This window comes from Cygnus atratus, chromosome 11 (genome assembly GCF_013377495.2).
Source record: "Cygnus atratus isolate AKBS03 ecotype Queensland, Australia chromosome 11, CAtr_DNAZoo_HiC_assembly, whole genome shotgun sequence".
Classification (NCBI taxonomy): domain Eukaryota; kingdom Metazoa; phylum Chordata; class Aves; order Anseriformes; family Anatidae; genus Cygnus; species Cygnus atratus.
Window position 1 is genome coordinate 21,972,700 of NC_066372.1, and position 16,644 is coordinate 21,989,343.

Sequence of the window (16,644 nt, forward strand, 5' to 3'; positions counted from 1 at the left end):
GAAAAGATGTTTCCAGCAGACTGAAAATTGTGATGTACATTTGCAATGTCCCTGAACAGAAAAAGAGCTTGATTATGTTAAGGAGGGAAAAGATACTGAAAGTATGATCTGAATGAGCAAGTTTGATAGCATTTTAATCAGAACAGCGACATTCAGTCTAACAGCCCAAAACTTGCATATGTATGCAGGCTCAGGCCTGTGGTGATAAGTTGGGTGGGGAGGCCTGGGGACCCTTTGTCTGACATTATTCAACCTCTCAGCTCACTGGGTGTGGGGTGCTAGGAAGGACAGGAGAGACTGTGACACTGAAATCGTCCTTCCCTCCCCTCTTGTTTCAGAGCCTACAGCCAGTGACAGGAAAAACGGATCTGCTGCTGCTGCCAGGTAACTGGGCTTGTTGCTGTGCAGAGTCAACACAGAGGTCTGGTTAGATCCTTTTTCTGCTCATTACCAGTGGAAGGGGGAATAAAAGTTAATATGAGACGTAGAAGCAGGGAGCTCTTTTAAAGGCAGCAACAGCATTAACTCTTTGTTCTTGCATCAGGTTTTAAGTGAGTAGACATGGATGCAAGGTGGGTCCAAAACAGCAGGTTTCCCGCCTGCTGTTCTGCTGTAGGCTTTGTGCTTTCCTACTAACATCAGCGTTTTACCTCCTTCTGATTATAGTCAGAGCAGAAATTCATGTCTTGTGCAGTCCAGAATGCAGGTCTGCACTATCAACCTCTGAAATTTCAAATGTGGTTTTCTTTGTTATTGTGCAATTTTCTGCAAATAATCTCAGCTCTGAGGAGTTCTGAAAGAAAATTCTGTTTGACATGAGGCTGATAGAAACATAACAAAGTTGCTGATGGATTGAGATGACAGTTTAATGCGCTGACCAAAATGTAAGTTACTTCCGTGATCTTTTCATCTGTATGTACCTATCTTATCACATATGTAGGAAAAAAAAGTTTTGGAAACAGGCTTGTTATCATGTACTGTATTTCCACAGCACCTAGTGTTGCTTAATTGTATCTTTTAGACTGTACGATTTGTAAGTACTAATCAGAATCTGAGTCAGAAGACACTATAGTGGTCTGAGTGAAGTATAATGGTTTGAAGCAGTGAGAAAACTTTGAAATAAACTCAGTACCTCTTGTCGCAGAATTAGATGCTGGATGGTAATTATGCCTCAGTGCTGAGGATGAATGGCAGTCAGTCCTCACTGACTGAGGTTGGGTTGCCTTTGTAGGTGCAGATTGAACTTGATCTCTCAGAGTCTGCTTTACAAGTCTTTCCCCATAATTTTGCTCTGTCATGAAGATTTTAAATATGCCATAAATGATCTAATGGTGTTCCCCAGCGGCTGCAAGAGGTAGCGATGGTGAAACTCCTGATGGTGCTGCAGTTTTTTACCCTAAGTTTTCTGGAATTGCTAGATTGCTCTTGGCTGTGAGAGTGTCTGCAGACATAATAGAAGTGCTTATATAATTGCAGGTCGTTTTTTGATCTTTGAGTGTCTGACCATCTCACTCGTTCTCTGGTTGCATAGGTCAGCAAACTCGATTTTAATGCCAGTAGTTGTTTTCCGAGGGGGGTAGAAAACTCTCTCGTTATGCTGTATTTTTGCAATCCCTAATGCTTTTTTTTTTTTTTTTAAATCTGCATTGCTAGCTCCCAGAAAGCATCATCTGTGTTCAGTCGTGTCTGTGAAGTTCGGCGAGAGGATGAGGCCAGAGGCCATGACCTTTCAGCTTCTCCATTTAGGTAACTACTTACAGTCTTTGACTGCCAGTCCTGGTTAGATTTTGGATTTACACACGTTTGCATTTTTAACATTAAAGAATTAAAGAAACTACACTGAGTCATTGTCTTTGGGTGACTTAAAAAGTTGGACACAATGAAATGAATATATTAAGTACTGTATGTCTGTATCTCACATGGTAATCACAGAATGGTTGAGGTTGGAAGGGAACCCTGAAGAGTACAAGGTGTCCAACCCCATACCAAGCAGGGACACCTAGAGCACGTTGCACAGGATGACATCCAGGCGGGTTTTGAAATTCTGTCTTTTGATGGGGGCAGTGAAGTTTTGACCTATGAAGAAAAAGTAATTTATATTGCAAGAGTATTGAATGGTTGTACTATAGACTGCGATGACCAGGAACTTCCAGTGCTGGGCAGTGTACAGACAGAATGGAAGACAGTGACTCCTCAAAGTCTCTCAGGTATGAGGGAGGATAAATGTGTATTTCTAGTAAGATTCAGTATACAGTCCCATATAATACCTGATAAGGTTATTGACAGGGAAGAGAAATCTTAGTGAAAGTGTTAGACAGCATTTGTGTTTACGCTTCTGTCTCTTCTTGCTAGGTGTGATTACCTCTTTCAGGTCAATGGAGTGCTGAAGCAGACTGTAGGAACTTCAAGATGGCATGACTTCGAGAAGCATTTTGCATAGGTGGTGCTTGTTGTTTGGAGCATACATTGCTTTATTAGTGTTTGCAAAAGCTCCTAGTTTTCTATAGGTGTCAGCAATTCTTCCTGCCACCACATGGATCACTTGAGAGATGTTGAGAAATGTTTTACAATTTGAAAACACACCGAGTTCTTTGCAACCTTAAGAAGCAATTGATTAACTGCATTGCTATTTTTTGAATAGTGCTTTCACCTGAGTAGCAGAATATTGGCCTTCCTGCTTTTTTAATCAATAATTTTGACCTATATATAACTGGTTTGCAGGGGGAATCTATTCAGTTTTCCTGGCACAGAAGATGATGATGAATTATGTAAAAATCCCAGTGAATTATGTAAAAATCCCAGTGGTCAGCAGTGCCGGCAACACAGAGCAGATGACAGTGGTAGACAGCTCCTGATTCCTCAGAGGATGCAGCAGGGCTGCCATCAGCAACCTTCTTGTGCAGAGGAGAGGGAGTCTATGGAGACTGGTACTGTAAGCACTCAGATGGAAGAAGGGACAAGAATACAGAAGAAACCAAGTAAAGCTGTTGCAATTAATGAAAGCCAAGAGAAGCAGGCAAATACTAATAATAAAGGGATTCAAACTACAGCAGACTGTCATTTTACCCCAACAACTGTTACAGTAGCAACACAAACAGCAGAAGCAATCTGTAGGCGAGTGGATGTGGGAACCAGTATGTCTGGGCAAAGACCTGGTCGACAAGATGCAAACATCCAAACTGAGGAGAGTGGGGAAAAGCTTGTGAATGCATCTGGAGAAGACACAGACTCTCTGCACAGTCAGGTGGGATGAAGGCTGCGTGTATTTAATTTTACTGCTTTAGAACAGTGAAGTATCCCTTCAGCCAATAAATTCACTAACAATAATTTCTCTGTCAAAAAAAGCCAAGAGACCTCTTCAAAATGTAAATGTCATAAGCTTTCCTTTATCAACTGTAGACAGCTGCTAAGGTACTGCAGTACTCAGTGGACAGAGTAAGTTTGGGAAGTAAATGTCCTGATACTTTCTGAGAAAATATGGCAAGTGATTTTGTCTGTGTGTGTCCAAACGTAGTTAATGCTATTAAAAAAAAATATTTTTTTGGATGGAGGAGGAAGTTGTATGAAATCTGGAAGGAATGCTTGGATGCCTCCTATTTGCACCAGTGAACTGGCAGCTTATTCTGCTGCTCCATCCAGTGACAATGGATAAACGCATCAGGGGAGAGCTCCTCTAGTTAAACATTCTAACAAGATGAATTAACTTCGAACTAGTATTTCAGAAAGTTTGCTGCAGACTCAAGAAAAATCACTGCTTTGAAGTTACAGCTTGCATATTTCTTCTGAATATAAAGACTAGAATAATGATCTTTTCTAGACTTGAAATAAGAACTGTGCCTCCTCTGGGTAATAGGAGGTTAGAGGGCCATAAATACAGTGTGTAATAGTTACGTGATCTGAGAGCCCACTGAATGAATATCAGAAGCTATACTAAGCCAGTTTGGCGTTTCCTCTTTGGACTGCTGTGATTTCCCTTCCTCTGCCCCTCAACAAGTGAGCAAAATGTGTTCAATTTTCTCTTGTTCAGGGTCTTTCATGTTGTTGCATCTAATTTGCAGCAAGATACTGAAAGGTTCCCTACCATAGTACTCAAATGTGATTAGAAGAAACTGTACTGCAGAGATGGCTGTACACAGAAATTATTTGCTTCTGGTTGTGGTTTGTTTTCATTTTAATTTGTCTTGTTTATACAGGGAGAGGAGGAATTTAACCTTCTTCACCCACCCAGAGGCCAGGTTCAGCGTCGCCACATGCGAACTGTTCGAGAGGTGCGCACTGTTGTTACCCGTGTTATAACAGATGTTTACTACATAAATGGCGCAGAGGTGGAACGAAAGGTAGTCGAGGTAAGTTCCTGTTTTCAGGGCTAAATGTACTAATATGTTGGCTGAAAAAATAAATTGTGTTGTGGCTGCAGAAAACAAGAGTTGAGTGAGCAAACCAGTGTGCTGTGACGACAAGTTTTTTTTTCCAATGAGTGAACATGTAGACCATTTAGTGCACATTGAAAGCTGTGTGTTTGTTGCTGGTGTATTTCATTCCTGTTACTGCGTTCTGAAGACACGCTTCTTTGGGAAACAAAAATGGACAAAAGACTTTATAATATGCTTCTCACTATTGTAAAATTATTGGGGTTTTGACAAAGCAGAGATTTCAGAATGGGCAGAAATTCTATTAGTCAGCAAAAATCATTTCTGCCTGTAAAATTGAACTATGTAAGACCGTTCAGCCTGTTTTGCAGTTCAGCGTTATCTTTCACCTGTGGTCCACGGGGTTTTGAGTCCTGTCGACCAGATTCTGTAAGAGATCTCCAAAAAGCATCTTGAAATCAAAAAAATAAACAAGCCTATTTTTACTATGCTTGTATTGCTGTACAATCCATTCCTTTATTGGAAAATATTTAGGGAAACTCAAAGAATAGTCAACAAATGCTGATATGATATACACGGTAAACATATCAGCCTGCTAGCAGTAACACATTGCTATTCTGCTATACAGGTAAATAACATAAGTGTCTTGTGCTAACTGTGTTGTTATAATGAGTAATGGCACAAAGGGATAAATTAGTTCAGTTACTTGTGCTCTCACACCTGACACTACACACAAAATTGCTTATTGTAATATTAAAATAGAGAATTAGATTTTCTTAAATGTGTTTTCATAGGCTATGTAATCGTAATCATATAACCATTTCCAATTTATCTACCAGCATTTGATACCAGTATTGTGTTGACAAACATTTATATATCCATAAAACTTGAATTGCTCCAAATGACCAGCCATCTGATTTTGATCTTGTATTATTAGTAACCAAAGGCTGATAGTGTCTCATGTAGTTGTTGCACTCTTACACTCTAAAAGGGTGGAAATCATTCAAAGCCAGGCAGATTTCTGGCTTTGAAATCAAAGCCATCCAAGCTCTGTCTTGGTGACTGATTTGTTAATGTGACTTCTTCGTATGGAGCACAGGTACAGGCCTCTAGGGAGAGAGCTGCTGTCTACCATTGATTAGTCCAGACTCAATCTGCGTAGCTGTCTTCAGTTTCATGAATGTGTTCTCAACTTGTTTGTGTCTGGTGTTTCTACAATGTAGCTTCCATCCAGCAAGTTCATCACCTTTGAAGTGGCCTCTTTTTTCTTCTAAGGAAACTGAGGAGCCTGTAGTGGAGTGCCAGGAGTGTGAGACTGACACATCCTCCTCTAGAACAGCAGTGGGCTCATCACTGACCTCAGGGGACCTTGGTGATGTCAGCTCCTTCTCGTCTAAGGCCTCAAGCCTCCACCGCACATCCAGTGGAGCAAGCAGTGGTCACTCCGCAACACACAGCAGCAGCTCAGCACGAGGAACTGGAGCTGTCAAAGGGAAAATGTGTGGTGCAGAAACTGGAGAGTTTGTTTTACCCATTGGCAGAGGCATCTTGGGAAAACTAAGGTACATGCAGAGCCTCGAGAATGGAAGAGAAGGTATTTTTGCAGAAGTCAACAGCTAGCTTGGGTGAAATGTGAAGCAAGGTGGGCCCCAAACCAAGAATTTTCAGGGAAGGATCTGTCTTGATGAACAGAAATAAGGAACAGTCTTTGCTTTCCCATCTTTTCTTCCTGAAGGAGTAATGGTTGTTTCCTTGTGATGCATAGCTTTGCTTTAGCTTTTAGCAATTTAGGAAGGATGAGGCAAAGTTCTTGTCCAGTTGTCAGATCACAGGGAAAATGGAGTGATATAGTGAGGTGATAACTCTTTTCAGAATGGTTAACTGAACTCATGAATTCTCTAGCCCTAGGAAAGGAGCTGGTCAGCCAGCATCTCCTCTCAGAGTAAGCCAGACAGGAGCACTTCTGTGTGAGGAAGAGGAGGACTCTGTGCTTGGTACTCGTCAGGGTGGCAGAGCACCTGTTACACCTCGTGGGCGAGGAAGAAGAGGCCGCCCACCATCTCGAACAACTGCAACAAGGTACCCTGGAAAAAGGCATCTGTAATTTTAATATTGTCAAGGAAGAGAAGGGGGCCTCCTGTATTAGTGTGACAGGGAAAACGGAGAGTTAAGTATTTCAGGAGCTAGTTTTTGGTGATAGCATGTAGCAGCAGCAAGAATCTGTCTTAAGTATCCTTTGTTTAGTAACTGTTTTTCCTGATCCTTCTGGGTCTGCTTTTGTCTTTTCTACAGAGATTTAGCTGGAATTCCAGGTGTAGAGGATCTCTCAACTACAGCATCACCTGAGGAGAAATCATTTGTTCGTGCAGTTCGCCAGCCAGATGGAGGGGAGAAATCTGACACTTCTGGCTTCTGTGCCTTACGTCGAAGTGACTCTCCAGAAATCCCATTGCAAGTGGTGACTGGTCCTTCAGACTGTGCAGACTCATCCTCTGGGAGCAGCTTTGTGGGCCTCAGGGTTGTAGCAAAGTGGTCTTCAAATGGGTACTTCTATTCCGGAATGATAACCCAAGATGTTGGCGCAGGGAAGTACAAGCTGCTTTTTGATGATGGGTATGAATGTGATGTGCTAGGAAAAGATATTTTACTGTGTGACCCTATCCCACTGGAAACTGAGGTGACTGCACTCTCAGAGGATGAGTACTTCAGTGCAGGTAAGAGCAGTGCTTGAGGTCAGTTCTTGGGTTCTCTTGAACTGTTGAATCCAATGGAAGATGGGTGTTTGTTCAGGAGGATGGGAAGCCTAGGTGCAGTTAACAGGTGTCATTTGCTGTCTTATCAGGCGTAGTGAAAGGACACCGGAAAGAGTCTGGAGAGCTATATTATTGCATTGAAAAGGAAGGCCAGAGGAAGTGGTACAAACGAATGGCTGTTATCCTGTCTTTGGAACAAGGAAATAAGCTCCGGGAGCAGTTTGGGCTAGGCCCTTACGAACCTGTCACCCCCCTGACGAAGGCAGCTGACATCAGTCTTGGTAAGGGGAGGTGCTGTTGAGCTGCTGACTCTATGTAGTTTGAAGTGCTCCTGTTTTTTTTCCGGAGCTATGCTGTTACACATCTTGTGCCTTTGAGATGTTCCTGCTTCCTGATCCCAATTACCTATGTTTTAGATCTTTCCGGATATTCAAAAATGTTCTCAGAGTTCATAGAATATCCCAAGTTGGAAGGGACCCACAAGGATCATCGAGTCCAACTCCTGGGTCCCCAAAGGACCATGCAAAAAATCAAACCATGTGCCTGAGAGCGTTGTCCAAACGCTTGTTGAACGCCAGTAGGCTCAGTGCTGTGACCACTTCCCTGGGGAGCCTGTTCCACTGCTAGACCACCCTCTCAGTGAAGAACCTTTCTGTGATAACCAGCCTGAACTGCCCGTTGCAGCTTCAAGCCATTTCCTCGGGTCCTTTTGCTGGTCACCAGAGAGAAATCAGTGCCTTCCCCTCTGTTCCTCCTCGTGAGGAAGCTGTAAACCATAATGAGGTCTCCCCTCAGTATTGTTTTCTTCATGCTGAGCAAACCAAGTAACTTCAGCCGCTCCTCACATGTTCATGGAGTTCATTGACGACTACCTACAAATTGCGCTGAGCCAGGTCAAGATCTATCTAACCCTGTAACCCTGTGTACAGCCTCAAACAGCAGCTTTTTTATGTGTCTTAGGGGAGATCACGCAGGGAAAGCAAGTTTGGATTTGATCTTTGGTCTAATACAGCCTTTCAGTAGTCAAGTCTGTTGAATCTTTTGGATCAGAGGCTGCTTCTGGACCATTGTTTTTATCAGTTAGCAGCAGACCTGAATTTTGTCTGACGCATTAAAACAGAGTTGTAGTGGCACAGTCGGTGTGGCTCATTGTAGTCAGCTTTAGTTTGGAAAAGCATTAAGTAATTTTGTATCATCAGTAGACTTTATCTCACAATTCACTCTCCTTTCCAAATATCTTATTAACATGTTGAGCAGTATATGCCCGAACACAAATACTTGAACTGCTATATAAGTAACTTTGTTCCATGTATTCTTGCCCAGTGATCATCCTTTGTGATGACCAGTTATTAATACATGAGAGGACATTGCTCCTGTTTGCTTTAGTAACTTAAGTTATAGAGAAGCTTTTGGTAAGATCATTTATATATATATATATGTGTATATATATACACACACACACACACACACACACACATTTTATTTAAAAACAACAACTCTTCAGTCACTCATGCAGCTCAATCATCATCCATATTCTCATTGATTCTTTCAAAGAATGCTAATGTATTCAATATGATAAATACAAATAAGTTTTTGTTTCCCACCAGGTCACTTCTTCATGAATCTACCAGATCGTTATTATCGTTTCAGTGAATTTGCTGGTACAAAAAAAAAAAACAACACAAAGCTACCATTTTGTAGTTCTCTGGATTATGCTGGAGGTGTTAGGAAAATGTTTCATTTGTACTATAGTGTGTACCTTTTTATGGAGGTGATTTTTAGGCAACAGATTACATGCAGCTGTTTGTAATTTAGCAATTCCAGACTTGAATTCCTCGATACGACTTGCTAAGCACTGGATTACCTTATTAATTCATCCTTCTTCCATTATCCCTAAGTTCCTCTCTATCACACATGCAAATAACTTATTCAGCTTTCCTGTGACAGCATGTTTGTTGAATATTATTTCTTGTCATTTTCCTTTCGATCCCTTCAGTCTCTTAACACCTGTCCTATGGCATGTGGGCGAGCCTGTGACTGAGCCTGGCCAAGGTTTTGGAGAGCCTGATGCCCATTACTTCTTTGCAGCTTGCATTTTGTTATGGCAGTACTTAGTTTTACAATTGTAGCCTTTCCTGTTGTGAATCAAGCGTTTGTGATTGTCGATCTTAGTGTTTTGTTGTCTATTGATCTGAAACAGAGCAAGCCCATTCCTCTGGCTATGGCCAGAGGATATATGTCTAATGGACAAAATCTTTAATGTAAAAAAAGGTGTTTTAAAACTGAAGGCAAGTGACCAGGTGGGTACAGATACGAAACTGAGCACAAAACAAAATCTGACATGTTACTTTGGTCTGTACTCTATAATGAGATCTTTGAGACCCTTTTCCTGTTTTTATCTCTTGCTCAGAAACCTAGAGATATTGACTGGCTTGTGGAGAGCAACCTGCTTCCAGGGTAGTGGTGCTTACTGTACTCAGTTACACTTGGTAGGTGAGGTGGCTGCTGTCATATAAACTGTTCAGCTATGCTGGGTGGAAAAGAGACTGGAAGAGTACTGGGCTTGAGAAAAGAGACATGCAAGCGAGAATGTTTTTTTTGTTTGTTTTTGTTTTTTTCCTCTCCGCTGTTTTGCTCTGTCTCAGGGTGGTAGTATGTACCTGCTAGATACTGTTGAGTGTAGCCATCTCTGGACAAATAGGTGGGGGTAGGTGACAGCAGGAGTTCAAGAAGCGTTTGGACAATGCTCTCAGATGCATGCTCTGATTTTTTTTTTTTTAATTATTATTATTTTTGGGTGGTCTTTTGGGGACCCAGGAGTTGGACTCAGTGATCCTTGTGGGTCCCTTCCAACTCAGATATTCTATGAAAATCAGTTGTTACAATCTCTGCATACTATATTACAGATAATCTTGTGGAGGGGAAACGGAAGCGACGTAGTAACCTTGGCTCTCCCAGCACTTCCAGCAGTAGCACAACTCCCACTCGTAAAGGGCTGGAGAGTCCACGCATCCCACCAGGTGTGCTGTCCGGTAAGAGGAAGCTTGTTGCTTCTGAAGAAGAGAGATCCCCAGCTAAACGTGGCCGCAAGTCAGCAACAATAAAGCCTGGTGAGAACATTGTTTTCTGTTCTTAAACTTTATCAGCCTTTTTTTTTTTCCTCCTTGATATTTCTGTAATTGGTCTTTCCACTTCACACAAGCATCTTACTTTTTGCTTATTTGCCCTGTAGGATTTGAGATAGATTATCCCTGGATGCATTCAGTAGCCAGAGATATTTTTAGCATAGTCTGAGTATTTATCTGCCATGTTTTCAGTTCTGCCTTTTAGAAGTGTTCTTTACAGCATGTTGTTCTGACCTTAATGCCTCTCTTCTTTCTTACCTGTTTAGTCAGTCCTGATATGCCTTCACAGTTAATGCTATGAAGGGTCCCTTTGTTTCAGGATATTGACAAACTGCCAAACATTGTTCTATTAGTCACTAGGGTTTTGATTTGAAGATTCTTTGCAGCCATACAAGTAAAAGATGCCAACCTATCCTAGCTTAATCATAACGAAGTCCTGCCTCCCTTTCTTCTCCAGTAAAACAACAGAAATTGAACACATCCCAAATCATTCCGCAGGTCTTTGTGTTGAACCTGACTTGTGAGACTCATGGTGCTTCCATCTCCCCACAGGGGCTGTGAGGGCAGGAGAGTTTGTGAGCACCTGTGAAGGTGTAGACACTGTAGATCCCCCAGTTTTGGAGGACCATCATGGACCATTGCCCCACAATAAGACACTCTTTTTGGGTTATGCCTTTCTTCTCACCATGGCAACACCCAGTGACAAATTGGTCAATCGCCAGAAGACATCAGATGGTCCTGCAGGGAGTAGTGAAGAAGAAGAAGGTGAGGCGAACCTTACCCATTACATTTCCAAGTGGAATGCTGTTGCTGTAGGAAAAGGGCTGGATTTTGTCTGATCAGGCATTGGTGTGAGTGTTTTTCCCTTTTGCTTGTTAATCCTTTGCAGAAAGGAGCTAACTGTCATTCTCTAAGAGAATTTACAACCTCAAATGTAGCAAACATCAGTGGTGATTATAAGGCTGTTCAGCAAATTAAGAAAGGTATGACAGAAAGATCAGCAGACTGAATATATCACTAGTGTAATGTAAGAAGGAAGGTTTTAAGAAAAGGGATAGTGCTGAGAAACATAGGACTTGAAAGCATGAATGGATTGCTGCAGTTTGCCTTCGCTAAAGTCGTGTTTCATGCAGTGAACTGCAGCATGAAGAAAGCCACCAAGTGCTCACTTGGCTAATTAGGCCATCGTTGCGCTTCCTTTCCTGCTGTCCTTTTTTTGGACTCCTCTGAGGATTTTTGTAGATGTACTTGGGAGAAAGGGGAAGGGATCTCTGATTAGAATGGATGAGAGTTGTGAAGACTGAGGAGGGTATGGACACGGACAGGTTATAACCAAAAATTTAACCTTCTATTTCTGTTCTAGAATTTTTAGATATGACTCCATACAACAAACATTATATAGCACAACAGCTGCGAGCAGGAGCTGGCTATATCTTGGAAGACTTTAATGAAACCCAGGTAAGGACTTGTGTATTAGTTTAGGATGATAGTCACAGAGTAATTGAGATAGGAAGGAATTTCTATAGATTGTCTAGTCCACTCCCCCTGCTCAAAACAGGATCAACTTGAGTAAGTTGCTCAGGACCTTGTCCAGTTGGTTTTTGAGTATCCCTGAAGGTGGAGACTCCACAGCCTGACAGAGCAACTTATTGTAGTGTTTAACCACCCCCAATTAAAGAAAAAAAATCCTGTATTTAGGTTTGTATCTTCTTGTCCTTTTAGTGGATACCACGAAGTACAGTTTGGCTCCATCTTCTGTACACCCTCCTGTCAGTTATTAATATGCTCTGGTAAGACCACCTAAGCCATCTCCTCTTGAGCCAAACACGCCCAGTTCTCTCAGCCTCTTCTTGTATATCAGATGCTCCAAATCTAGATCATCTTAATGGCTCTTGGCTGGGTCTGCTCAAGGTTGTCCGTGTCTTTCTTGTACTGTGGAACCTAGGACTGAATGCAGTTCTGCAGATGTGGTCTCACCAGTGCTGCACAGAGCAGCAGGATAACCAACCTTGACCTGCTTTAATGTTTTTCCTAACGCAGACAAGGATGCTGGTTGGCTTGCTGCAAAGACACTCTGCTGGCTCATATTCATCTTGTCTTCCACCAGAACCCCAGGTCCTTCTCTGCAAAGCTACTTTTCACTTGGTCAGTCCCCAGCACGTACTAATGATGGAGTTACTCCTACCTGGGTGTGGTACTTAACATTTCCCTTTGTCAAATTTAATGAGATTCCTGTCAGGCCATTTTTCCAGCCTGTTGAGTCCCTCCTGAAGAGCAGCACCGTCTACAATGTTTTTCAGTAGAATGATGAAAAACTGAATTCTTTTAGGCAAGATAGATGGTGGGGAAGCTAAGCATCATTTACCCTTTTCCAGGCATACAAGTGTTTCTTGAGTGTCAGTGTTTGGCTTTGTAAAAGTAAGCTGAAGAGATGAACTGGATGTACAGGAAGGCTCCTATAGAGCCATCTCCCCTTTTTTCATCTTCCTCTCTTTTGGTAGTTCTGTTGAATAGCAGGTAAATTTAACATGAGTAAATTAAGCACAGTTCTCATAGGAAAGAGTAACTTATACTTCTGATGTAATACAGTGCATTGTAATTTAATGGTAATAATTCTAGGGCATTCCCTGGGGGATTTGGGCAACTAGAGACAGTTCAGCATTTTTCAGTGTTGTCTCCGTGAGAAATGTTGCATAGTTTAAACAGGAGTCAAGTAAAATGGGATGTGCAGAATAGCTCCTGTTACAATACGGTATGGGAGACAGAGCAGTTGAAACTGAAAAGCGACGGATTTACAACTGGTAAACTACTTATATGATGAAAAACAATTTTGTCAGAATCTGACCAGGCCTCAAGAATCAGATGAAAGTATTCCCTCCCATCTGAAGAATGATTAGTTAGTCAACAGCTAGCTTATATATGAGAAGACTTTGAATCTCTAATTTCAAACAGATCTAGGAGTGCGCTTTTCTGAGTTGGCAACCTCAGTACTTGTGACAGGAAGTTACCTTCAAGATGCTTTAGGAATTTCCCAGACTTGCTTGTTGTGGTGGTATGATATACCCAGTTTATGTCTAGGAAATTGGAGCGTCCCATAAGGATGAGGGCAACTGATCCAGAAATTTCCCCAAATTGCCTATAGAGTAGTTCATCTGTGCCATTGTCCTGGGTAGGTGGTCGATAGTAGAAACCCACAATGGCATCCTTGCTATCTGTCTCCTTAATTCTCATTCAGAGGCTCTCTATGGCATCATCCCCAATGGCAATGGCCATATAGTCTCATCTCTCCCTTACATACAGCAGAACACCTCTACCTCGCCTGTCCTGCCTATCCTTCCTGAACTTCTGATAGCCCTCCATCCCAGCATTCCAGCTGTGGGTCTTGTCCTGCCAAATCTCACTAATACCAGATATATCACAGCTCTGGGAAAGGACAGAAGCTTCCAGCTTGTCCTGTTTGTTCTTCATACTGCTTGCGTTGGTATACAAGCATATCTGATGTGCTCCTGAACCCACAGTGCTCCCTAGAGCAGCACAGATGCTCCTGTTAGCCTTGCCACCATGAGACAGTGCTACACCATCCATTGGCTTAACTTCAGTGCTCCTAATGGTATCCCCCTCCTGCATTGATCCTAGTTCAAAGACCTCTCAATCAGTCTCACTAGGCTATGGGCCAAGAAACATTTCCCTCAACAAGACAGGTGGGTCCCACCACGCCCCAGCAAACCTCTATTCTTGAAGACTCTTCCATGATTATAAATCCCAAAATTCTTGCAGAAGCACCAGTCTTGGAGCCAAGCATTGATGACCTGGACTTACCTTTCTTTTCCCGTCTTTCCCTGTTATTGCGGGAAGATTGAGGAAAACATGATCTGTGCTCCTGAGTCCTTTAGTTTTCTCCCCAGGACCCTGAAGTCCCTCTTGATAGACCTCAGGCTTCCTGTTGCTGTGTCTGAATATACAGTTTGAAGGCTGTATTATGCTCAGACACTTCCTAGTAGCATCCCTGAAGCCCTGTGGAGGCAGCAAACTTCTTTGTGAAGAGGGATCTGGTATGCAGATGGGTCAGATTAGATAATATGTGAAATACGTAGGCGTGAATAATGTGGGCACACCTGTATCGATGCTTTGTATGATGTAGTGATGATGAAATTACAAGTAATGGTGGCTCCCAGAACAAGTCTTTTCCCGTAGTTTTATGTAGAGAACATAAAATAGTAGCCAAAGCCAGAACAACATTGTGCAGACTTTGAGGCAGATGGTAGGGTTTTTTTATTATATACATACTTTTTCTCAAGTCAGAAAATAAGGTTCAGATTTTTAATAAAAAAGGTAAACTGTTCTTGGAGCATATTGCCTGAAGACGCAGTCTTCTCTACTGACTTAAAGTAACAATTTAAATGAATCTCCTCCTTTATCTGAAGCGGCAGACAGAGTTATACAAAATTTACTAGGTAGTTTTTGCCTGTACTGCATAGCTTGGAATAGGTGATTATTATAGGTACTTCTGATCTCAGAATCTGTTTATCTAATTCGCTTTTCTCATAATACAGCTGTGAAAGCAGGGTTTTGATTGTTTTCTTCCTTAGTGTTTAGCAGTAAGATAACTTCAACAGCTCTTTTTTTCCAAGCACTTTGTCTCCAGTTTACATGTCTTTTCTATCTCCCCTGAAGTGTAATGCAGCATATCAGTGTCTTTTAATTGCGGACCAACACTGTCGAACTCGGAAATACTTGCTGTGCCTTGCCAGAGGAATCCCTTGTGTGTCTCATATCTGGGTCCATGATAGCTGTCATGCTAACCAGCTTCAAAATTACCGGAATTACCTTTTGCCAGCTGGTTATAGCCTCCAGGAGCAAAAGTTGCTAGAATGGTAAGTGCCGTAAGTAATAACCACGATCTGAGTGCACAGGCGGGGGATTTAAGTAAGGAGAGAGAAGCGTTATGCTTGGGAGGCTCTCGAATACTGCAGGTTCTGAAGGTGTCCCTAGTACTGCTCCCCATGTTTTCCCTTCCAGATAGAAACAGCATTTCCACCTCTTTCCTTAGATTTACCTCTAATGCCAAGGTTGCTGCCATATGCACAAAAAAGTCTCCTAGGAAGAAAGATTTCAGTCTCCTCTTAAGGAAGATGGAATCGGGCAAGATTTCCCACACACTTGGCTGACCTCTCTAATTGCTCAGAAATGGATAAAGGAGAGCTGGCACATTTTGAAGTCAGGTTCTGTATTTTCTGTAGAATTTAATCCAGAAGGTCTGTTCTAAGAGAACAGTTGTCAGGTCAAACTTCTCAGGTAAGGTGAGGAACAGACAAAAGCAGTTTTCAAATCCCTGTAGGCTTTTGGGCAGGAGACTGATGCCATCTTGCTCAGCCCTGTCAAAGTGGAGGTGTTTTGGACATGCACAGGAAAGGTGATTCAGGATCAAGGAGGAAGCTAGCCTAACTCTGAATTTAGGCTGTCGTGCACGTTGCCAGTGTGGTCTAGCTCTGTTTTTATTACCTATAAATAGAGAATTGTTCCAGGTGTTTTGGGGTGGTGGTAAGAGGGCAGGTCACTGTATACAAGATATTCAAAGAACTAATATGAGAGCCGGTAAGGTGACAAGGGAAAGTAGATAATGGTCTTCAAATAAAATCTCAGATTATCAGGTATTTGTAGCAATCTGCAATTACCTTTCTTCCACAGGCACCCCCGAGAAAATCCATTTCATAACCTGAAGGTTCTCCTGGTGTCAGACCAGCAGCAGAACTTCCTGGATCTGTGGTCTGAAATCCTTATGATAGGGGGAGCAACATCTGTGAGACAGCATTATTCAAATGCTCACAACAAAGGTACTCATTGGTTTTCTCAGGCCTAGTAGTTGGGAATCCTGTGCCACTGTGGTCTCTAGTATGGTTTTAAAACCTTTAGGATGGCTTGCAAGGATGTCTATAAAAGAAGGCAAAATGCTGACACTAGCTCTCTGCTTGAATGTGATCTAGGAGATTACATCTAGAAGATCTACCTTCCAGTGAAAAGATATGCTGCAGCAATTCAGGCTACAAACAGTCAGCTTCCAGCTTACGTTAAAAGGGGAAACTTAGTCAAGAATCGCTCCTGGGCCTTCCCCAGGCCACTAAAATTGAGTTTCCATGTCCTTCTGAATTCCTGTGTACATACCCAACTGTCTTTTCCTCTCCATGTGTAGGCCTTAGTAAATGCAGCCTCAGGTCAGGACTCGTAGTTATCTACTCCTGCCTGTAATCTTGGCTACTAGTTTTCTGTTAATTTCTGTCTGAACTAGAGCAAATGTACCTGCAAGGTCAGATTTGCTATAGAGCATGTCTTCTAACAAAGAGAATTCATGGGCTAGGAATGAGAGAGACTGGGTGGTAGAGAAATCCATAGTAGTGA

General features: G+C 42.2%; 1 protein-coding gene across 4 annotated transcripts in view; it reads left to right on the top strand.

The window, feature by feature from the left end:
• The window catches only part of TP53BP1 (tumor protein p53 binding protein 1), a 49,180-nt gene that overhangs the window by 32,073 nt on the left and 463 nt on the right, over window positions 1-16,644 (top strand). For all 4 annotated transcript variants that reach the window (XM_035568902.2, XM_035568900.2, XM_035568899.2 and 1 more), the window contains 13 exons: window positions 339-384; window positions 1,654-1,746; window positions 2,722-3,244; window positions 4,194-4,346; window positions 5,646-5,932; window positions 6,273-6,449; window positions 6,663-7,084; window positions 7,213-7,404; window positions 10,030-10,233; window positions 10,801-11,013; window positions 11,612-11,706; window positions 14,923-15,122; window positions 15,937-16,082. In XM_035568902.2, the coding sequence (XP_035424795.1) occupies window positions 339-384; window positions 1,654-1,746; window positions 2,722-3,244; window positions 4,194-4,346; window positions 5,646-5,932; window positions 6,273-6,449; window positions 6,663-7,084; window positions 7,213-7,404; window positions 10,030-10,233; window positions 10,801-11,013; window positions 11,612-11,706; window positions 14,923-15,122; window positions 15,937-16,082 (2,751 nt within the window). The remainder of the gene's footprint in view (window positions 1-338; window positions 385-1,653; window positions 1,747-2,721; window positions 3,245-4,193; window positions 4,347-5,645; window positions 5,933-6,272; window positions 6,450-6,662; window positions 7,085-7,212; window positions 7,405-10,029; window positions 10,234-10,800; window positions 11,014-11,611; window positions 11,707-14,922; window positions 15,123-15,936; window positions 16,083-16,644) is intronic.